Source organism: Schistocerca serialis, chromosome 7, assembly GCF_023864345.2.
Source record: "Schistocerca serialis cubense isolate TAMUIC-IGC-003099 chromosome 7, iqSchSeri2.2, whole genome shotgun sequence".
Classification (NCBI taxonomy): Eukaryota; Metazoa; Arthropoda; class Insecta; order Orthoptera; family Acrididae; genus Schistocerca; species Schistocerca serialis.
Window position 1 is genome coordinate 542,347,132 of NC_064644.1, and position 25,338 is coordinate 542,372,469.

General features: G+C 43.6%; 1 protein-coding gene across 1 annotated transcript in view; it reads left to right on the forward strand.

Moving 5' to 3' along the window:
• Positions 1-25,338, forward strand: part of LOC126412484 (acetylcholine receptor subunit alpha-like 1) — a 429,340-nt gene that overhangs the window by 384,803 nt on the left and 19,199 nt on the right. The window contains exon 7 of the mRNA XM_050082104.1: positions 16,994-17,518. Coding sequence (XP_049938061.1) covers positions 16,994-17,518 — 525 coding nt within the window. The remainder of the gene's footprint in view (positions 1-16,993; positions 17,519-25,338) is intronic.

Consider the following 25,338-nt stretch of genomic DNA (forward strand, 5'->3'; position numbering starts at 1 on the left):
ACGCTGACAGCTGAAACCAGCATTCACCTTAGCCACATCTTGTGGAAAAGCATTTCGCGTCACTTGCTGCGCAGTAAATCACTCCACTTATAAAGCCGCTTTGTCAGAGTGATAACTCCGTTCCCGCCACCTCCTCTAAAGCCACAGGCATCTACGTCACTCTTAAATTACACAGAATTTATTAATGCTTACTTTCGGCTCTTTCCCTTTGTGTTCCAGTTAGAGTGGCTATACATGTAAATTAATTAGTATACACGAAGTCGTTAACACTATCTGGAAGAGTTGAAAGGTCATTTTTACACTAGTAATTCATATTACACAACGTACAGGAGAAGTGAAGTGCTGATAGGCATCCACATGCCTTTGTAATATCTATGTTCTTAGGATGGCAGCACCGTCTCTTGTTAAGAGCGCATGAGATTCCATTTGCTGTATATCGCAATACACTCACTCTGGGTCACCACGGTGTTACTGCTAATGCTGCTACGTATGAAAGAAGAATCATGGAATTCGCATTCCGCTCTCAGTATCAGTAACTGCTCGTTCACTGTACTACTAATTTGAGAATACGACCGTAATTTGATGGTTAATTTTGTGTGGGTGCTCCACCGCAATTTTTTGTAAAATTAGCGATTCTGAGAGAAGCAATGTTTTCCCCAAGGGAAATTCGTTGCCGGAAACATACCTGCGGTAGCAGGTAAGCAAAACTCCCAGCCACGTTCATTTTCGTGGAGGCTCTCGTCTCTCAACATGCTAATAGAACCTCTACGAGTCTGCGGTGATTATAGGAAGAGACCGTGAAAGTTGCAGCTCGGTTTAGAAGCAGACTGGGAGACATGGATGTCGAAATTGGTAGCGTACTGACCGCTCCGCCAACGGCAGGGCACGGTTTCTAGTTTCAGTGCAGCAAACAATGTTAATATCGTAGAAAGAATTAGGAGTGGAATTATTCTAACGATGTGGCACCTTACCTATGTGATCGACCTTTCTCGCAACTGTTCCACTGTCCCGTCAACGATTCTTTTTGCTTTATGTGACCCACACTGAATTCATTGTGGGCCGGCCGCGGTGGTCTCGCGGTTGAGGCGCTCAGTCCGGAACCGCGCGACTGCTACGGTCGCAGGTTCGAATCCTGCCTCGGGCATGGATGTGTGTGATGTCCTTAGGTTAGTTAGGTTTAAGTAGTTCTAAGTTCTAGGGGGCTGATGACCTCAGAAGTTAAGTCCCATAGTGCTCAGAGCCATTTGAACCATTTTTGAATTCATTGTGACGTGTTGTCGAAAAACCTTTGCATAGCGACAATGAAGCTGATGTTGCACCAAAAATTTTACGTTTTTTGCTACTTTTGCGTACATTGCACGCATTTCACTAAATGTAATATGAAATCCTCATCCGCGTTTTTGTTTCGGTATGTGGAGCCCAACCTCATGAACTAGGTGTTGTGTCTAGACAAGACAGCCTAGACACAATGAGAGGAAGCCGAAAGGCACGCGCTAAGCTCACGCAGATGGGCGTGAGGTCTGAAATAGGATACGTAATGAATGCTATAAAGAAAAGTACGTAGCTTCTGGAATACTTAACTTTAATCCATCCTTTGGTACATCTGGAGATTGTGGCGATACAAGTGAGACTCTTTAGATACATGCAATGTTACTAATGGCGCCTTGCTAGGTCGTAGCCATTGACTTAGCTGAAGGCTATTCTCACTATCTGCTCTGCAAATGAGCGAGGCTTCGTCAGTGTGCATCGCTAGCTACGTCGTCCGTACAACTGGGGCAAGTGCTAGTCCGTATCTCGAGACCTGCCTTGTGGTGGCGCTCGGTCTGCGATCACACAGTGGCGACACGCGGGTCCGACATGTACTAATGGACCGCGGCCGATTTAAAACTACTACCTAGCAAGTGTGGTGTCTGGCGGTGACAACACACTAGGATATGGATTTTGATACGTTTTTCTCTAATTGATAGAATGATGACGAGGAATGTTTGTGTATACAGTTTATTACTACAGTGTGAGACAATTCGTCCGACTGTAGCTACGTAGTGCTGCCCCCTGCAGAGACGGGGCAGGTCACAAATATTAAGCTGGGAAGAAAGAGAGAAATTACAATCAACTAGAAAACACACACATCAAAAATGTTTGGATCACCCCGGTTCCCAGAACTCCTGAAGATGACGTTGACTGTCGATATTGTATCACAGACACAGTCCATTTGATTGTTTAGAGATGTCACTAAACCCGCCCAAAGACGTAAGCAACGGTGCATGAACAGCGCCTATTAGACGGAGGGGGTCCGACAGCCTATCAGTTCCAGTCATTCCACCAGCACCAGGAAGTACGTACACGGCTCGTGTTGTCTGTAGTTCAACCATGTCTAGACGGTCAATACCACAGTTCGATTGCGTCCGCGTTGTTACTTTGTGCCACGAAGGGCTCTCAACAAATGAAGTGTCCAGGTGTCTCGGAGTGAACCAAAGCGATGTTGTTCTGACATGGAGGAGATACAGAGAGAAAGGAACTGTCGATGACATGCCTCGCTCAGGCCGCCCAGGGGCTACTACTGCAGTGGATGACCGCTACCTACCGATTGGCTCGGAGGAACCCTGACAGCAATGCCACCATGTTGAATAACGCTTTTCGTGCAGCCAGAGGACGTCGTGTTACGACTCAAACTGTGCGCAATAGGCTGCATGATGCGCAGCTCTACTCCCGACGTCCATGGCGAGGTCCATCTTTGCATCCACGACACCATACACGCGCTACAAATGGGCCCAACAACATGCCGAATTGACGGTCAGGATTGGCATCACGCTCTCTTCAATGATGAATGTCGCATTTGCCTTCAACCAGACAATTGTCGGAGACGTGTTTGGAGGAAACCCGGTCAGGCTGAACGCCTTAGACACACTGTCCAGCGAGTGTAGCAAGGTGGAGTCTCCTTGCTCTTCTGGGGTGGCATTATGTGGGGGCGACGTAAGCCGCTGGTGGTCATTGAAGACGCCGTATCGGCTGTAAGCTACGTGATTGCCATTCTCCGACCGATAGTGCAACCGTATCGGCTGCGTATTGGCGAGGCATTTGCCTTTATGGACGACAATTCGCTTCACCATGGTGCACATCTTGTGCAGGATAACGACATCGCTCGACTAGAATGGCCAGCATGTTCTCCAGACATGAAAATGACTGATTATGGACGACGTGACTCATCAACCACTCTGAGGGATCTACGTCGAATCGGCGTTGAGGAGTGGGACAATCTGGACCAACAGTGCCTTGATGAACTTGTGGACAGTATGCCACGACGAATACAGGCATGCATCAATGCAAGAGGACGTGCTACTGGGTATTAGACGTACCGGTGTGTACAGCAACCTGGACCACCACCTCTGAAGCTCTCGATGTATGGTAGTACAACATGCAATATGTGGTTTTCATGAGCAGTAAAAAGGGCGCAAATGAAGTTTATGTTGATCTCTATTCCAATTTTCTGTACAGGGTCCGAGTTGGTATCCGATCTTGCTATGTATGTCAAACAGCGGGTCGAACACAAATTGTTCCTAGCCCAAAGTTTTTGTTGTTTTTGTTGTTGTTATTGTTGTTGTCTTCAGTCAGATGACTAGTGTGATGGCGCTTTACATGTTATTCTGTCCGGTGCAACCCTCTTCATTTCCGAATAACTACTCCACACTTCCCTCCTATACTAAATTGGTGATCCCTTGATGTTTCAGCATATGTCTTATCAACCAGTCCTTTCTTGTAGTAAAGCAGTGCCACACATTTCTTGTCTCCCCAATTCTATCCAGTACCTACTCATTAGTTACGAGATCTACCCAATCTTCATCGTCCTTCCGTAGCTCCACATTTCAAAAGCTCCTATTCTCTCCTTATGTAAACTTTTTATCAACCATGTTCCACTTCCGTACATGACCACACTCCAGACAAATACTTTCAGGAAAGACTTCGTAACACTCAAAACTATAATTAGATCTTAACAAATTTCTCTGCCTCAGAAACGCTTTTCTTGCCGTTCCCAGTCTATATTTTATATCTTCTCTAGTTCGTCTACCATTAGTTATTGTGCTGCCAAAATAGATGAACTCATCTACTACTTTCTGTATCTCGTTTCCTAATCTAATTACCTCAGCATCATCTTGTTTAATTCCACTACATTCCGTTATCCTTGTTTTGCTTTTGTTGATGTCCATCTTATATCCTCCTTTCAAGGCACTGTCCACTACGCTGAACTGATCTTCTTAATCCTTTACTGTCTATGACAGTATTACAATGTCATCGGCAAACCGCAAAGTTTTTTATCTCCTCCCTGAACTTCAATTCCTACTCTACATTTTTCTTCAGTTTCCTTTACCGCCTGCTCAATGTATAAAGTGAATAACATCGTGGGTAGACTACAGCTCAGTCTCACACATGTCTCAATCATTGCTTCCCTTTCACGACCCTCAACTCATAATTTTCAAGTAGGAAACAACAGATACCACCTTCATACAGATAAGGCTTACCGACCACTGATCTTCTCCAGTGCGGATGCACTCACATTGCCCAAACTCTTACGGGAAACTGTAGACTGACTGCCGCGAGTAATGAGTATAGTGGGCACGGGAACTGCAAATGTGGTGTGTGGACAGTAAGATGGAGATGTGGGTCTCACGTGGAGCGTGCCCGAGATACGTCCCTGCAGTCGCACTGTCCTATGTGTCCTCGGTGGCTCAGACGGATAGAGTGACTGCCATGTAAGCAGGAGATCCCAGGTTCAAGCCCTGGTCGAGGCACACATTCTCAAGTGTCCCCGTTGATATTTCTCAACGTCTGTAAGCAGCTAAAGGTCTGGATTTCATTTTAATATCATTCTTATAATTTCTGTCTCGTTTATGTACGAGTTTCGTTTCCTGTATTTTGCCCCTGCTACCTTGAGAATTTCAATGATGGTTTTCCAGTCTACATCGTCCAAAGCTTTATCTTAAATCCACAACTACTATAAGCATAGATTTGCGTCTCTTTAATCAATCTTCTAAGATAAGTCATGCAGTCAGTATTACCTCACGTGTTCCTACAACTCTCCGGAATCCAAACCGATGTTCCCCGAGGTCGTCTTCACCAGTTTTTCCATTCTTATGTAAGGAATTCATGTTAGTATTTTGTAACCATGACTTCATAAACTAATAGTTCTGTAGTATTCACACCTTTCACTACTTGCTTTCTTTAGAATTGGATTTATTACTTTTTTCTTGATGTCTGAGGATATTTCGCCTGTCTCTTACAAGTTCAACACCAGATGGAATAGCTCCGTCATTGCTGCTCTCCCAAGGCTATCAGTAGTTCTGACGGAATGTTGTATAATTTAGGGCCCTTGTTTTGAATGAAGGCTATCAGTACGCTGCCCGATTTTTCTCTCAGAATCATATCTCATATCTCTTCTTCATCTACGTACTCTTCACATTCTATATTACTGCCTTCACGTTCATCTCCCTTGTGTTGACTCTCTATACTCTCCTTCCATCTTTCAGCTTTACCTTCTTTACATAGGACTGGTTTCTCATATCGGCTCTTCATATTCATGCAGCTACTGCTCTTTACTCCAGAGGCCTCTTTAACTTTTCTGTAGGCGTCATCTATCCTTCTCCTGGTGAAATATGCTTCTAAATCGTTACATTGGTCCTCTAGACTTTCCTGCTTAGCCATTTTTCGCTTCCTGTCAATCTCATTTTCTATACGTCTGTATGCGCTTCCGCGTGCTTCATTTGCTGCATTTTTATATTTTCTGGTTTGATTTATTAAATTCATTATCTCCTATGATATACAAGGGTTTCTTCAAGCCCTTATCGTTTTTCGTATTTGATCCTTTTCTACCATCACCATTTCATCTCTCAAAGCTTCTCATTCGTCTTCTATCGTATATCTTTCGTTTGTTGTAGTCAATTATTGCCTAATGCCAGCCTCTCGTTCCTTCAACTCATCCACGTTCTTTAATTCCCTACTCATTGCAATTTCTTCAGTTTTAATCTACAGATCATAAGGAATAATTTGTGCTCAGAGTCCGCATCTGTGCTTAGAAATGTTGTACAGTTTAAAACCTGGTTCCGAAATCAGTGTCTCATCGTTATATAATCAGTGTGAAAGCTCCCTGTGTCTCCAGATCTCTTCCACGTATGTAACCTTCATGATTATTTCAGTGCAAAATTGCTCCAGGTATCTTTTTCTTTCATTCCTTTCCCCAATTGAATATTCACTTATTATTTTCCATTCTCTTCCTTTTCCTACTGTCTAATTACATTCCTCCACCACAACTAATTTTAATGTCTAATAAAATGAGCTCTCAGCTATCTTGTACGTAGGACAGAAAAGATAGGATCGGAAATCTGTCAACGTACCAAGTTAGGGTGGCAAGCATTTAGAAGACGTTTAACTGCAGATCAAACATTGCAATAAGACTGAAGAAACTAGTTTTTGATCAATGTGTCCTCCCCGTTTTGACTTACAGCTAAGAGATCTGGACATTTCATGAATATATAAGGCGTAAAGTTAGAAATGCTCCGATGAACATAGAAAGGTCTGTGTCGGGATTGAGAAGGGAAGACAAGAAAAGGGCACAATACATCAGATCATTTAAAGACGTCGCGTATATCCAATAGAGAACAGCTACTACGAAATGGCAAGGGACCAGCCATATTCGCAGAAGAAATGACGTTCTATGGGCAAAATTGGTGATAGAATACAGTCCAAGAAAGAGAGACAAACCACGAGAGTGACCATCAGACCGAAGAGACAAAACTTGTTGATGATCGCTGGAGTCAACTCGTTGAATATGGCACAATACAGTCCCTAATCGAAGAAGAAATTGCAGACGTAACTTAGTTTAAGGCTTAGAGAAGTACCGTCGTTTACGATAAAATTGGCTGATGATCACATATTTAATCGGCCACTTATTGTATAGTACATGGTGCAGAATGTACCAATATTTCATGCTTTTCTGTCCTCCAAGCTCTAAGCTCTGTTACCTTATACTCGTGACGACTCTGTAGCCAGAACAGCTGTAGTAGAGATTCATTGAATGCCAGATCTGTTAATAAAACCGGTTTCACGCACAAAATTCCTTTCTTTTGAGTATTCTGTATTACGTCCTGTGATCACCTCTGTTACATTCACATACTGGCTACCTGCTATGATCCTAGTAATCCTTGCAACACATCTCTGCATTAGACGAATATTAGATCTCAGTCAAACTTAGTAAGAACTCCAGACATTTGATCAATGATCCGCAATTGTGTCGACTAGTGACTCGTATGCCGTTTCCTTTATAGACCTGCTACTATTACATAGAATCCTAAACAAGAAAAGCAAAGCCTTACATTCCCCTTCGCTTTTGTTGATTTTACGTCTCGGTCCCAGTTAATACCGCTTCTTAGTGTTTCTTTCAAGCCATCAATCTTTTGACTGCTGTGATAATCTCTTCCTTCTTTTGTAGTATTGTCATAGTCTTTTCAGTTTTATCTATTACTCACAGCACACCCTATAAACTGTTTTGCGTATTATTGACTTGTTCTGCGTCTATTACCTTTTCCCTTCATTTCTACTTCCAGTGCCGCAGTAACTATTTGTACTAACTTTTCCTCCGACCATCTGCTGTAACTTCTACCCTCCTCAATTATTCTGGTTTACATCTGTATTTTGTACTTTATCAACTCACATATTTTCTTGTAACATTCTTCGACACAAGCATACTTCGAAGCCTTCTAATCATCTCTACTCTTGATGGCTGTTAGCTGGCGTTTCATTTCCATACAATGCTCTGCTTTAAAAGTCCAATTTCAGAAACTTTCTCTTCAGTTTCGTGTCAGTATTGACACTAATACTGTTTTTTTTTATTGCAGCCATCTTCCTTTATCTGTGCTAATCTACTTCTGGTGTCCTCGATGTTTGCAACATCCTGTACGATTTTGCTTCCTAGGCTGGAGAAGTCTGCCAATTTCTGTATCTTTCCTAATTCTTCTATTCTTTGCTGAACTTTAACTCGTACCCAGCGTTAAGTACGCTGTTCAGCTCTTTCGACAGAAGTTGCATTGATTCACCTATTTATTTACAGTCGTTTACTGGTGTAGACTCATGCCCACGTCCGGTAGGAGGAGGTAGGCGGTGAACCTAAGGCCCTCGATTCGTAATGTGTATCTTGCAGATACTACTCCCAACGTGGTCCAGTAGAGTGGCGACCTTGTGAGACAAGCATTCCGTGGCGGCAGTGAGGGTGTGTGTCAGAATCTGGCTTGGTTTGTAGGCCATTAGCAAGGCAGTCTGCAAAGGCGTCTGTGTGCAGTGGAGACATCCGTGGACAAAGCGCGGTCTCGTGTCTGGTTGTATCAGCAGTTTGGAGGGCCTCAGTTTGACCCTGGACCAGCTGGAGCTGTGACTGGATCCACAAGCATGAGGTTCTGTAGAATGGTGAGCGGAGATGCTCCTCCAGCAGACGCCGTGTGATCAACCACGGCCCCATGACTGCAGCTCACTCTACAGCAGACACCAATCGATTTCACACGTGCCATTGCGCGTTTTTTTGGTGAGGATACACCACAGGTGGCAAGTACTCCACAGCGCTAGAGTAACACCACTGATCGTTGACGAAGCGGTCATGCCCGCGTACTGAGACGGTAGTGGTGGGAAAATAAAGCGCCACCTTATCAAGGTAAGCAGCTAACTTATGACATCAGACATTGCTCCTGCCCGCACCGCTACATGATCCTAGTACTGGTCCACGTTGTCCTTCAGTTATGTTATTACTGTTTCGAAATTTTCACTTTCTCTAGTGCCTCTTAGACCAGAAAGTGTGTGCTCTTAAGCTGAAACACCCCTTCTGAACACAAATCTCTCTTGACGTTCCGCTTTGTTCTGCAAATTGTTTGCCTGTCTCTGTAATTTAACCCCTATATTTTAAGAACCTTCAACAGCATTTTCGCCCTTGTATTGTCGAAGGCTGTCTCTAGACGCAGAGACAATAAAACTGTATGCTACTTTCTCTTCAATCTTTTATTGTCCATCGCCCTGTCATAAATGGTCTCTGCTACCGTTTTCCTTTCTCAAGTTGGAGTAATGTTCATCACATCACGGTGTCCTGGAATGCTGTAGTTACGTCTGTTTTTATCGTATTTCACTGCTTTTCAACTAACTTCTGTCCTCGCTTTTACCTAAACGGTTGATAACTGCCTCAGAAAACTTTTACTACATCTCATTTTTTCCTAAGTTTCAGCATTCAGTTTCATCATGTAGCCTATTCTTTCTGACTTTAACTACTGGAATTTCAGCCTGTTGTCGATCACTAAACCATTATGATCCGAATTCACGTCTGGCTACGCTTTCCAGCCCTCGATTTTTAGTATGACAGCTTATAGGGTGCTGTGTACAACATTATCATCGTCTAATATCTGGTCCTGTCTCTTTGTTATGGACATTATCTTAGGTCTCCACACAGTAGCCACCCATTAAACCAAGTGTAAATTCTCCTTCTCCGTTCTGTTACTGTGCTTCAAAGAAGAATGTTTACTGGAAGCTGCAGTAAATTAGGGAACACTTTGTCTCCCAATTCACTTCCATTACCTATATGCAAGAAGTCATCATTCGCCTTCCCAATAAAAGTGATGACGGTTGTTTTAATCTCATCGTAGATTGGTCGGACAAAACATTTAACGCAACGATTTACCATTACAAATTTTGCCCGCTCATTTCTTGTTTTCGCTTCCTCTTCTACTTTTACCAATGATAGACCATGCGAACCTGCTTAACACGCGCCTGAGAAATTACACCCGTCAGTCTACGTCTTTCATGCGAGGTGCACTCAGAATATATAGTCATACACACCATTCTTGAAAAGGGGCAACATCATCTCTGGACATACAGCATAAGGTAAGCACATACACAATCATGTGATATGTAATCAGAGGATTCGGCCTTCTTGGTGAGGCTATCTTCAAGAAAGTCTAGCACACTGTCAAGCTTTTCTTAGTTTAAGGATAATATCTCTCAGTTTTAGCTTCGTACACTGGTTACTGAAAGAAGTCATAAAGAGAGTAGCAGGAAAGAAAGAGAAAGACAGTAATTGGAGTTTCTCCAGTGAACAAAGAGAGTGACCAATCACATCGGAAAGATCCTACGACTGTAGGTTCGACGTCAGTTTTGCTTGCCAGGGACTACAGTACGCGGTAAAATATATTTCAATTATAGCACTGGTTTGTTCTTCATTCGACTACCATGTGCGGCGGAGAGGACAAATAAACTACAGATTTCGTGGCGTAAGTTGTCAAAGAAGACCAATGTTGCCACGTCTAATGACGCAGCCGCCAGTGCGGATAGTGTTCACACGGATCTCACTCAGTCGCACTCGTTTGAAACAGGTTGCAAATTTGGTAGCGTGCGCAGGGGTGGTTTCCCTCCAGTATGTCATGCGCTTTGTTACGGTGTAGCTTACTTCCATGTTTCCTTAGCCGGCTGGAGGGACCACGCACCTGTTGGGTCGTACTCTGCGAGTGCCCGTCTGCGTGGGAGTGAGTGACGAACCGGTGACCCTATAAGCCTAGCCACGTGTATAACGAGTAATGGGGAGTAGGTCTAACTCGCTTTACCTCTCACGCAGATTCAGTGCGGATTTATACGTATGTGATACACGCGTAAGTTACTTTTGTCCACACTAGCGATACCCAATTGCTAGTTCCAGGAAACTCTTACCATCCACAGGGAAAGTCGAACATACCATACGTCGGCCCTGAGATGGGGCTAGAGGTGAGCTAGTGCCATCGACCTCAGTCGGTTTGGGATTTAACTTATCCACTACCCTCCCCACCCCTCCCCGCTCCTCCCAACCCCTCCTCCCCCCCCCTCCGCCTCACCACGCAACATGCTCTTGATGGGAGACAAAAGTAAGTCACCTACCAGTCCCCATTCATTCTGTTAGTTCTACAATAGTTGCCTCGTTATTGGCCACATATCCACTTTTTTTCTTTGACCTCTGTGAAGGGATTAATCCTCATAGTACTCAGTTAAGGACTATCATGTACAGTCGTATTTACTCTTACAGTACATTCATTTTCGAAATATTTCCTAAGATATCCCCCGAAAGACTACAATATTACTTGATCCACTGGTGCCATTTTTATTTGTATCTATGTCACTTAGTGTACCAGTATCTTTTATTTCAATCCGCAGATTTTCATAGGCAGGACAAAAAATGGCTCTGAGCATTATGGGACTTAACATCTGAGGTCATCAGTCCCCTAGAACTTAGAACTACTTAAACCTAACAAACCTAAGGACGTCACACTCATCCATGCCCGAGGCAGGATTCGAACCTGCGACCGTAGTGGACGCGCGTTTCCGACTGAAGCGCATAGGCAGGACACTCTGGTACGATATGGTCTGGTGTACCTATGTCGCCACAAGCACACATATTTGTCAGTCGTTTCTTTATCCTGTATAAACGTTCAGCGAATGTTCCATAGCCTATCAGTGTATCACACCTCCAGATGGATTTACATGCTCATAAACATCCCCTGCTTGATGTTTGGAAATACATCATACATTTTTGACCTAGTTTGATACTATCCGAATCTCTTTGCCACTCACGGTCTTTCCAATATTTTAGCTCTAGTTTAGTTGTTGTTTCCTGTCCAGTAATTTCTCTCCCCTTGGGAAGATTCCCTTTCCGAAGCCAGTAAACAGAACCTCTGTATCTTATAGTAATACAGATTGGGCACTCGCTTAGTGTGACTAATAATGCCTCCACCGGTGCTCTGCCAAAGTCTCCTGTGAGCCTCAGCTGCATAAGATATTCAAATGTGTGTGAATTCCTAAGTGACCAAACTGCTTAGGTCATCGGTCCCTAGACTTACCCACTACTTAAACTAACTTAAACTAACTTATGCTAAGAACAACACACACACCCATGCCCGAGGGAGGACTCGAACCTCCGGCGGGAGGGGCCGCGCAGTCCGTGACATGACGCCTCAAACCGCGCGGCCATTCCGCGCGGCTTCCGCAGCACAATTTTCTGTGTACTCCTTAGAGTTGACTTATAGTTATATATGGTGTGTTCATAATTGAGACACGTTGTGGAAGGGCACGAACGGGACATGCATTTGATGCAACCAATTACGTCAACTGCAACTGAACAAATCAAAAATTTCTGTCAGGATTTACATGCTGCCAGTGCTTGCAACTTTACATAACTAATGTAAGAATCTAAATGAAGCTAGGCAGTCGAAACTTTTCAACGCCCGAACAATCTTAATTGTGATGATGGCTTTACACTAACAGCGGCATGGACACCTGTCTTCAGTGCTACTATCAGAGAAGTGGCATGTGTCAAACACAAAGAAGTCGCCACACACACTCTGCCCGTAACAGATTGCGCACCAGCAAATGCTTGCACCGTTCACTGCGATAACATTCAACGGCCAGTCATCAACATTTGTGTCAACAAACGCTGGAAATACTGACCTCAATTAGTGCATGTTTGATAGTGTCGCACAGTGAATAGCCAGTTCCTGAACGAAATCCTCAACAAAAATGGTCGAGGTGGCAGATCACAAACTTCTAATAAAGTGACTTACTTGAAGTACAGGAACCAATAGCGAAGACCTTTAAGGTAATTCACAAAGACCAAAAAAACCTACGTCCGTATACGTAATGGCGCTAAATCCTATATATACGTATGCCACGCTCGTCCCTTCTGTGCCGCGTTAAGGTCTGAAAGCAACATGTAAGCCACATGACGGAGGGCAGATATAGCTTCACTCATTTATAGCTGGAATGAAGCACTGAATTTAACAACTGAACGACTTGTTATATTAGTATTACACATGAAGTAGCAAAGTTTACTAAATTCCTCTGAAATTCCACATATTAACGCGATGGCTATCGGTTTCACGTTTTTCCAGCTGACAGGGTAACTAACAGACCGAAACATTGTACTGGCAGTACTGTCTATTTACAAACGACGGAAATACATTTAAACAGTTAATTTCTGTTTTTGTTGCATTGTCACCACTTCCAGAGGAGTAGAAGATCAAATATTAGTTGGGCAGGAAACGAGTAGATTACCCCAATTCCTCAAAAATACTTGTGATAAGTTGTCTCATGATTTCATAGGAAATTACATCTGCTTTTATCTGTAATATTTGATTTTTACGCAAAATAAGTATTTGTGTTTTAAGAATTTCGTTTCATCCAATACACAAACAGGAAGAATAACAAAACAGGAAACATAGTTTATTATGAAACCTTCATTATACAGAAAACTCGCGAAGTGTCTACTGCTTTAAATAGGATTAAACACTGCAAGTAGTATCTTTAACACCTGATTTAGCGAAACCATGCCTTGTTACTAACAAATTCATGACCTAATAAATAATTTCGTAACACTATTTGACTTAGGAAAAGAATAAGAAATTAACTCACTAGCATACACAGTAAACTGAGAAACTAATAAAAGACGGGTACAGCTCTTATAACTGAACATCAACCACTGTTAAAATTACTTGTAGCCGCCTGGGGTAGCCGCGCGGTCTAGGGCGCCTTGTCACGGTCCGCGCGGCTCTACCCAGTCGGAGATTCGAGTCCTCCCTCCTACATGGGTGTGTGTGTCGTCCTTAGCGTACGTTAGTTTAAGTTAGATTAAGTAGTGTGTAAGCTTAGGTACCGACGACCTGAGCAGTTTGGTCCCGTAAGATCTTACCACAAACTCAAAAAAAAAAAAAAAAAAAAAAAAAGTTACTTGTAAAATAGTTTAAAAATTACTAGTGTATAGCAGTGACCAAATTACAGTTGAACACTTAGCAATGGAAATATTAGCTCCAATTTGGAACCTCGGTACTTTTATCGTAGATATGTAAGTGACTATATGCTGATAATACTTCTCCAAGTAATGTGAATAATGATGTGGTTCGAAAGATCTGAATATACAATGGAAGATAAAGGCACAGACTGTAGATAATTTGCCTGAGAACCTCTGAACTCTGCGATCTAAACTTTACATTTGAGAATTTGCATCCAGAGAGCTGCATATTTGTTATTATTAATTACTTACAATCTCAGCTATTTACAATCAATAACAGACAGAGAGACAACGTATTTGTGCAAGACGGTGTTAGACAAAAGCAGCGCCATAATACGAGTAAATGTTCAATAAATAACTTAGGAAAGTAGAACTCACTAAAAGGAAATGAAATTAAGTTATCTATATTGACTTGAAATGAAGTAAGAAAAGGATACGATCCACCCAACTACCGAGATACACACAAAACGAAAGTCAAAAATTTCAGTAATCACACATATTCAAATTTGTATGCACGACTTCCACCAAAATGCAGAATGACCTTAACTGTATGAGAGAGTGACGGAATTGAATGCAGAATGTTCCGGACTAAATGACCAGGACACGATCCTGTAACAAACTTAAAGCTCAGGAAAACTGTAAAATATAAGGTCAGTGGACAACGAATCGTTCGACATGAGTACCACACGAATGAAATGACTACAGCACCTTGTCTGTCAGCAGAATAAATGAAACATTTTTACCAATTCTGGTGGCCGCTGCCACAGCCTCTGATCTGACTGATAACATGACTGAAGGAGTAAGTATGTCCTTCAAACTCATTGCGATCGTCACCCAACCAACCATCGGACTGGCTAGAAACGGATGTCACCAAAGGCAGTATGCTTCTGCAGCGACGTCTCAGCGAGAGGCGAATCAAAGAACCTACATTACGTATCGATACTGATTACAGAACGTAGTTGCAAAATTTTAGCGAAAACAAAATAGTTTACGAGTTACTGAAATATTTGAAGTGCTCTTTGGCACGCGTCTTTCGAACTATTCTACTTAGTTACGTATTAACATCCTACCGTTTCGAAATTTTCGTTATTCATTAAGTTTTAGGTCTGAGGGCCAATGAATTTGTGCGCCATATTTCAGTTCGTAATATTCAGATACGAAAAGTGCTCTCCGCCAGAAGACCATTCAAATCTACAGGCCCTAGCTTCAGCTTGTAAATTGACTGAGTTAATCACGATAAATGTTTTCACAACATTTGCTGCAATTCAAAAAAATTACTTCATTTCACATATCTGAAGCACTAAACAAGTTTTTACAATTGTAATAAACAAAGCTTTATAAAGAATTCTGCTGCTGAGATAAAGATAATCTGGACAGTGCCGCAGAAGTCGCCTGCAAAAGAATGCCGACACTAATCAGTTCAATGAGATGCTGGTTTCAATACAAGATGTCATGCAGACTCTGTATCATCTGTGCCTGAAATACACTACTGAACATTAAAATTGCTACACCAAGAACAAATGCAGATGATAAACGGGTATTCATTGCACAAATATATTGTACTAGAACTGACATGTGATTACATTTTCACGCAATTTGGGTGCATAGATCCTGCGAAATCAGTACCCAGAACAACCACCTCTGGCCGTAATAACGGCCTTGATAAGCCTGGGCATTGAGTCAAACAGCGCTTGGATGGCGTGTACAGGTACAGCTGTCCATGCAGCCTCAACACGATACCACAGTTCATCAAGAGTAGTGACTGCCGTATTGTTACGAGCCAGTTGCTAGGCCACCATTCACCAGACTTTTCAATTGGTGAGAAATCTGGAGAATGTGTTGGCCAGGGCAGCAGTCGAACATTTTCTGTATCCAGAAAGGCCCGTACAGGACCTGCAACATGCGGTCGTGCATTATCCTGCTGAAATGTAGGGTTTCGCAGGGATCGAATGAAGGGTGGAGCCACGGGTCGTAATACATCTGAAATGTAACGTCCACTGTTCAAAGTGCCGTCAATGCGAACAAGAGGTGATAGAGTCGTGTAACCAATGGCACCCCATACCGTCACGCCGGGTGATACGCCAACATGGCGATGACGAATACACGCTTCCAATGTGCGTTCACCGCGATGACGCCAAACACGGATGCGGCCATCATGATGCTGTAAACACAACCTGGATTCATCCGAAAAAATAACGTGTTGCCATTCGTGCACCCAGCTTCGTCGTTGAGTACACCATCACAGGCTATCCTGTCTGTGATGCAGCGTCAAGGGTAACCCCAGCCATGGTCTCCGAGCTGTTAGTCCATGCTGCTATAAACGTCGTCGAACTGTTCGTGCAGATGGTTGTTGTCTTACAAACGTCCCCATCTATTGACTCAGGGGTCGAGACGTGGCTGCACGATCCGTTACAGCCATGCGGATGCCTGTCATCTCGACTGCTAGTGATACGAGGCCGTTGGGATCGAGCACGGCGTTCCGTATTACCCTCCTGAACCCACCGATTCCATATTCTGCTAACAGTCATTGGATCTCGACCAACGCGAGCAGCAATGTCGCGATACGATAAACCACAATGGCGATAGGCTACAATCCGACCTTTGTCAAAGTCGGAGATGTGATTGTACGCATTTCCCCTCGTTACACGAGAGATGACAACAAAGTTTCACCAGGCAACGCCGGTCAACTGCTGTTTGTGTACGAGAAATCGGTTGGAAACTTTCCTCACATCACCACGTTGCAGGTGTCGCCACCGGCGCCAACCTTTTGTGAATGGTCTGAAAAGCTAATGTTTGCATATCACAGCATCTTCATCCTGTCGGTTAAATTTCGCGTCTGTAGCATGTCATCTTCGTGGTGTAGCAATTTTAATGGCCAGTAGTGTAGTACGCGGGTACTGATGGGCTCCATTTGTCTCACTCGCGTGCAGGCTCATACAGTGTATGCAACCCACCAGACAGCCCTAGTACTCGCATTCTGGGCAGGCTCGAACCATTTGGTCAAGCCGCCCCGAGTCCTGCCGGAGCAGAACTGTCACGCTCGTTTCAGCCCAGCTGCCGTATCTGTCTGTTTGGTAGGTGCTTGCTCAGCCCTGCCCACCTGGAGAGGCGAGCTGGCTGCAGTGTACGCCTGAGGTAACCGCGCGCTGTGCTGTTGGCCCGCAGATGCTGCCCAAGGTGCTGCTGATCGAGCGGCCGAAGAAGGACGACGCTGTGGACGAGGAGGACGAGGCGCCGGACGGCGTCCTGCTGGACACGCCGCCCGACGTCGACAAGTACCTGGGCTTCGCGGCGGCGGCCACGGGCGGCGGCGGCGGCAGCCTAAGCCTGGGCGGCAGTGTGGGCGGCAGCGTCAGCCTGGGCGGCGGCGGGGGCGGCGGCAAGCGCTTCTCGGCCGACTACGACCTGCCGCTGGCGCTGCCCGCCGCCGCCTTCGGCGACCAGGGCCTGCCCCCGCTGCCTCTGCCGCTGCCCCCGGGCCTCCCGCTGCCCGCCGCCGACGACGACCTGTTCGGGGGCGCCGCCTCCTGCCCCGCCGCCGCCGCCGCTGCCGCCGCCGCCGCCGCCGCCGCGCTGCACCCGCACGACGTCAGCCCCTCCTTCGACAAGCCCACTCACGAGATGGAGAAGACCATCGAGGACGCGCGCTTCATCGCCCAGCACGTCAAGAACAAGGACAAGTTTGAGAGCGTAAGTGCCCTTCCCTCGTCGCCAACACCGGAAAGCAAAAGGGCCAATTAAATGGGCGATATTTGTCCGTATAGTCTTTACCAGCGTATGCTACGGACGCCTCCTGTACCTAGGCTCCATTAAAATAAATTGCGAGGCTCCATTCAATAACTAAACAAATCCAACTAGTACATCTCATCAGTATCATCCACATGAGTGCTGAAAAGAACTCGTTAAACGCCGGCTTGAGTGGCCGTGCGTTTCTAGGCGCTACAGTCTGGAACCGAGCGACCGCTACGGTCGCAGGTTCGAAACCTGCCTGGGACATGGATGTGGGTGATGTCAAATGGTTCAAATGGCTCTGAGCACTATGGGACTCAACTGCTGAGGTCATTAGTCCCCTAGAACTTAGAACTAGTTAAACCTAACTAACCTAAGGACATCACATACATCCATGCCCGAGGCAGGATTCGAACCTGCGACCGTAGCGGTCTCGCGGTTCCAGACTGCAGCGCCAGAACCGCGCGGCCACTTCGGCCGGCTGTGTGATGTCCTTAGGTTAGTTAGGTTTAATTAGTTCTAAGTACTAGGCGACTGATGACCTCAGAAGTTAAGTCAAATAGTGCTCAGAACCATTTGAACCATATTAAAAAAATATATCGGCTCAACCACTTGTTTATTATCAATTTCATTGTGCCTGGTGCATGTTCCATTTTAGCGAGTTTTGACAGGTTCTTTTACTTTTTATTATTCTAATGATGGAAGCTAGACTTCCGAAACGCGTCAATCTTAGTGTTGTACACTATAAACAAGTGGTTCAGCCGATATATTTTCTTAACATTGAACATTCAAAACCGCGACGTCTCATCCAGTATGGATAAAATCAATGTCCATTTGAACCATTTTTTAAATTCGTTAAACTTCGGTTACACGATAAATCAGTCTAATCTAAAAGCCGTAAATTGAACTAAATACCTAGGTATTACAATTACGAACAACTTAAATTGGAAAGAAAACAGAAAATGTTGTGGGGAAGGCTAACCAAAGGCTGCGTTTTATTGGCAGGACATTTAGAAAATGTAAGAGACCTTCTAAGGAGACAGCCTAAGCTACGTTTGTCCGTCCTCTTTTAGAATTCTGCTGCGTGGTGTGGGATCCTTACCAGATAGGACTGACTGAGTACATCGAAAAAGTTCAAAGAAAGGCAGCACGTTTTGTATTATCGCGAAATATGGGAGAAAGTGTCACAGAAATGATACAGGATTTGGGCTGGACATCACTAAGAGAAAGGCGTTTTTTGTTGCGACGGAATCTTCTCACGAAATTCCAATCACCAACTTTCTCCTCCGAACGCGAAAATATTTTGTTGACACAGATCTACATAGGGAGAAACGATCACCACGATAAAATAAGGGAAATCAGAGCTAGTACGGAAATATATAGGTGTTCATTCTTTCCGCGCGCTATACGAGACTGGAATAATAGAGAATTGTGAAGGTGGTTCGACGAATCCTCTGCCAGGCACTTAAAAGTGATTTGTAGAGTATCCATGTAAATGTAGATGTAGTATCATATGAAGAGCTAAATTGTCTGCAGCCAGTTCCGAGTTCATGGTCCCAAAGTTAGCTTGTTCGATCAGTTTTTTTCTATTTATGTGCCATTTACACATTGACTAGTCCAAACATTTCTTCATATTTCAGTATTTATTACGTAAATACAACTCACGAAGGCCTGACACATAGAACAGCCATCGGAATTGTTTTTGTACTGTTGCATAACTACATTGGGAAGGTATTCAGAGAAATTAAGAATATTGCAGATCTACACGATCTGCCACAGCTTCAGTTCACTCAGAAGTGTCTTTCGGAGCCCTTCTAAAATAAGTTTACAGATACCCTTCATTTCTCTAGTTTTAGAAATAATGTGTCTACAAGCTTGCACTATTTTAGTTACATTAGTATTAACTTACAACATCTTTTACTTCGCATATTAAATTTCTATTATTTTTAGAGCCCTGTCTGCCATTTTAACGAAATAAAAAAATGTACTTTTTACGAAATTTAAAACGAGTGCAAATCGATGTACAAATGATCTCATCTTCAAGGCATTTTTGTCCTGATTCAGAACTGGTATCATATTTTGTCAAAATGTAATAACTCAGAAGTTTTGAAGAGATAAATATTACTTACATCATTAATATTTTAGTATCATGAATTCAGCAGATGTGGTTGGGTGAAAATTTTTTATGTAAAACATGATCCGTTTTCCTCTGGTATATGTTGAATGAACGTTCCTTCTCAAAACAGTACTTTCCATAACTTTTAATATATCACCACAGCCTCCTATCTTAATGTATTGTACAATATTGAAATTAGCTAAATCACAAGGTCTCTCATAAAACCTATTATCCAATTATGGTCTTTAGTTGTTCTAAATCATCAATTTTTTGTTACAAAATGTAGTACAATGAATTAATTTTCAAAATATGGCCTTTTGAAAGGAATCTAAAAGACAGTTTCAGAAGTTTTATATGATGTCTAAGAAATTCGCAAGGAATCACCAGTGCCACAATGTTGCTATACGCATGTATTCAAACGGAGAAATGTGAGTGGGACTCATGCTCTGAAGTTCCGTACAAACTCGATCACGTATAAACAGGATGATTCAGCTACGCCTACGGATGTCGTCTAATGCAAACACCATTCATACACGATATTTTCGTATTCTTCCGCTATCTGCGCGCAAACTGTTAACCCTATCGAAAAAATGAACAGGAAATTTGTAGGAAATTTGATGTAGTTAAATTCTGTAATAGGATACATCTCAGCTGGAGGCCACAGTTTTCGAGTTATTCAAGAGAAACCTACAAAACTGACTTTCAAACGCAACTCCACACACACACACACACACACACACACACACACACACACACACACACACACACACTTATCCATCACCAGTTAGAATTTATAATACGTTCTTCGCGGCATTCCATGCTACAACTGTACAAAGTTACCGACTACAGAAACTATTCTCGATAGTCGATCTTTCTTGATCTCTATTAATTAGACTATTAAACCACCGGTGCAATCGGATATTTCGTTAACATTATTAATTTGAGATTCTCCCGATGGCAGTGAAAGGAAAACAAATTTTGTTTACGCTACTCTAAAACTTATTATGCTGATAGTTCGATCCAAACTTAATCCTTACAAGCACAGTAGTTCCCTAGGGAGAAGGCCTGACTAATACAACGAAGCAATTGTTTATTTTACGCTGTTAAAATTACAAAACTGTTAGGTAATATTTAGACGAACGTCAATTTCTCAATTTGTAATTGCTCGACTTAGCCAGTCAAAGAAGACTAAGGAAGGTCGAATGTGGAAAATAACTCGTGCAGCCGCAAATTTTCGTACAGTGGTTGTCGGAAGTGCCATGAACAACGTACTGAAAATCTTGACCGGTGGAGGTTACGTGTGGGAGTAGGTATGCATTTAAAGCTCAGTTTTGTACTTTTTTCTTGGATGTATTGTAAACTACAGCCTCTAACAAAAACTAATTCCAACACAAAATTTAACTACATTAGATTCTCCACGAAAAGCTCCTGTTCAGCTTTTCGCTACGGTAGCAAGCGAGCGAGAGAATACGTGCATGGCTTTTGAAGGCCAAATATAACATTGTGGTTTGCAGAAAATGACATCCGTAGCCGCAGGTGAATCATCGTGTTTATACATAACTAAGTCTGTACGGAACCTCAGAGCGTGAGTCCCACTCACATTTCAACATTGTGGCATTTGTGATTCCCTGTAAATTGTGTAAAACGACCCTGTAGATAGGTCGTCTATAGATTCTGATGAGTGAGTTTCCGAGTATCAAAGTATGTGGCACGAATGCCCACATCTTTTAATTGTATTGACTTAGAAGTTTCAATTTTTTACACCTCCAAGGAATTATAGACCTAAGCATTTGACATAAATTTCAATTCGACACCTGTACCCGTTCCTGATTAAAAGGGGTCTTAGCAGACGGACAAATGAACAACAAAATAATCCTATAAGGGCTCCGTTTTTACCGACTGAGACACGGAACCCTAAAAATACAATTCAGGTGATATATATTCAGATTAGCCTCAAAGAGTTTGTTCCTATGTGCCATGATAGACACTGCTTCGATAATCAATTATGATATTATATCACAAGGTCTCGGGTTTCTCGCCAGTTGGCAGTGTAGATGTACCACGATGTTTCGACGATTGTCTTCTACTGATGAAGTGTGGAGATACTGCCTATTGTCTGTAGGTGTCCGAAAACGTCGTGAGACTTCGATATAGCAAAGCAGCTGGAGACCCAAAACGTTTTCATCACCAATCACCTTAGTCCTTCCCAAAAGAACTAAATCTGTTCCTAAGTATGGAATTGCTGCTAAAAAATTCGTAATTACTGTTGCACCTCAGAATGATATTTGACCTCAAGGTAGAATATATCCTATAAATGCAGTTGCTATAACTAAGAACAGAATTACTGTTCCAATTATTCAGGTGCGTATACATATATTAGATCCATAACAGATTCCTCGTCCTACATAACAGTATTCAACCTAAGCGATTTAGAGAAACCATGGAATACCTAAATCTGCATGGCCAGATTGTAATCTGGACTTCGTTCATCGAGAATGCAGGTCCGTTGTCCTAACTACCGCTCCATCATGTTCTGTACTTCACATCAAAAAGTAAAATGTTGTAAGCAAATAAAACCAGTGATGCTTCGTTTTCCTTAACTGTTAGAAACCTTCTTCAATGGACATCTCTTCTTTTCTGCGTCTTTGTGGAATCATGGGCTGATTCTTAATGGCTATGTGTTAATACACTCCTGGAAATTGAAATAAGAACACCGTGAATTCATTGTCCCAGGAAGGGGAAACTTTATTGACACATTCCTGGGGTCAGATACATCACATGATCACACTGACAGAACCACAGGCACATAGCCACAGGCAACAGAGCATGCACAATGTCGGCACTAGTACAGTGTATATCCACCTTTCGCAGCAATGCAGGCTGCTATTCTCCCATGGAGACGATTGTAGAGATGCTGGATATAGTCCTGTGGAACGGCTTGCCTTGCCATTTCCACCTGGCGCCTCAGTTGGACCAGCATTCGTGCTGGACGTGCAGACCGCGTGAGACGACGCTTCATCCAGTCCCAAACATGCTCAATGGGGGACAGATCCGGAGATCTTGCTGGCCAGGGTAGTTAACTTACACCTTCTAGAGCACGTTGGGTGGCACGGGATACATGCGGACGTGCATTGTCCTGTTGGAACAGCAAGTTCCCTTGCCGGTCTAGGAATGGTAGAACGATGGGTTCGATGACGGTTTGGATGTACCGTGCACTATTCAGTGTCCCCTCGACGATCACCAGTGGTGTACGGCCAGTGTAGGAGATCGCTCCCCACACCATGATGCCGGGTGTTGGCCCTGTGTGCCTCGGTCGTATGCAGTCCTGATTGTGGCGCTCACCTGCACGGCGCCAAACACGCATACGACCATCATTGGCACCAAGGCAGAAGCGACTCTCATCGCTGAAGACGACACGTCTCCATTCGTCCCTCCATTCACGCCTGTCGCGACACCACTGGAGGCGGGCTGCACGATGTTGGGGTGTGAGCGGAAGACGGCCTAACGGTGTGCGGGACCGTAGCCCAGCTTCATGGAGACGGTTGCGAATGGTTCTCGCCGATACCCCAGGAGCAACAGTGTCCCTAATTTGCTGGGAAGTGGCGGTGCGGTCCCCTACGGCACTGCGTAGGATCCTACGGTCTTGGCGTGCATCCGTGCGTCGCTGCGGTCCGGTTCCAGATCGACGGGCACGTGCACCTTCCGCCGACCACTGGCGACAACATCGATTTACTGTGGAGACCTGACGCCCCACGTGTTGAGCAATTCGGCGGTACGTCCACCCGGCCTCCCGCATGCCCACTATACGCCCTCGCTCAAAGTCCGTCAACTGCACATACGGTTCACGTCCACGCTGTCGCAGCATGCTACCAGTGTTAAAGACTGCGATGGAACTCCGTATGCCACGGCAAACTGGCTGACACTGACGGCGGCGGTGCACAAATGCTGCGCAGCTAGCGCCATTCGACGGCCAACACCGCTGTTCCTGGTGTGTCCGCTGTGCCGTGCGTGTGATCATTGCTTGTACAGCCCTCACGCAGTGTCCGGAGCAAGTATGGTGGGTCTGACACACCGGTGTCAATGTGTTCTTTTTTCCATTTCCAGGAGTGTAGTATTCTATGATACTTTAATGATTTCTCCTGTCATTTTGGATGGCTGACACAAATTTTACTTGGACCACAGATGAATTTCAGTTCTTCAGTCTAAATAAGTAACGGCCTTACAAGAAGCTCTATACAAGTGAAACTTGATCACTGCTTTATATCTCTCACTGAATCTCCTGAGAGCGAAACCAGATATTTTTCTCCTTCCTCACTCAGGACTGTAGGACGTTCTTAGCACACAGTGACTTTTTTGAAACAACGTGAAATAAACGACTTCATAAAAAGCTGTACTAGAGGTGTCCACTTGGCTAATGTCAATGTAACTATGTATGTACTTCGTATGCCTCTATTGCTATGAAGTTGTTTTTATTTGATAAAGTAACAGTTCACGTAGTGTCCATCACCTAATGTTGTATGTGGTTAAACAAAAGGGGAACTCACGTGTTGCTAGTGCCTTTCTTTCAGCATCGTCAACTCCTCCTCCACAATGTCCAATAATTGCAGCACCTCTGAGTCCACAATCAAGTTCTTTATTTCTGGTGTATCTCAGCGAAATAAATGTCTGGTTTGATAAAATTATGAACATATTTCCCCATTCTAAATAGCAAAAAGAGCTGTCTTTTGAGCTTGCAAGCAGCATAAGTGCTTATTCTCATTTTCTCTACTTTTACAGTGGTCCACACTTTTTGACCTTCCTGCCATACATTCCATTCTGCCGAATTTTAAAATCATCTGTACTCTGTTCAAAGCACAGAAAGGTTTTCCCGAAACTGCACAATGCCCCTGAAACGTCAATGTTGTAGTTAATAAATCATCCACCTTGTTATGAGCTCCTGCCCCAATACACTGTCCAAAGCTCTAAGAAACTTTCACATGGAAACATCCAAACCAATAAGCACAGCTCTGTGTTGGTAGCGTCTACCATTAAATACAACTTCTATGTATTTATGGCTCCTTTGTGTCAAAGGTACTTGCTAATTCTCACACATCATGGATGACCTTGTATCTTACGTCATCAAACTATTGCACCAATATTGTTTTTTAAACTGTCAGCCTAAAATTTAATTATCTTACTCAGATTATGTGCATGAAAACTAATCACATGCTTTGTTTATGTACCACCACGATTACAAAAGCAGCGACGGTCAAGTTCTGACCTGCATTAATATTTCCCAAACTATCCTCAATTTTCGGTTATTCTCCTACCTAATTCTTCGCTATCAGAATAGAATAAAACGCAAATTTAAACAGCTGGCGTGGTTTATAAGTGTACCTTATATTTTTAGCCCTTTACGAAGACATTCATGTTCTCCTGCCTCTTCTAAAATTAATCTCTCCATTGCCTCATCACTGTCCATCTCTTGGACACACATCTCCACTTAGGGCAGTGTCAAATTTCTTTTTCCTTCAGCTTCAGTGGCTCCATTAACACAGTTTTTCATTTCATATTTTTCAAGCAATGTTCTTGCTGCTTCTCTCTTCCTCATACCATGTTTGAATATTGTTGTGGTCATATTGGCGGTATGGCAGTGAGTGGAAAGTTATGTGGCAACCATCTTGTG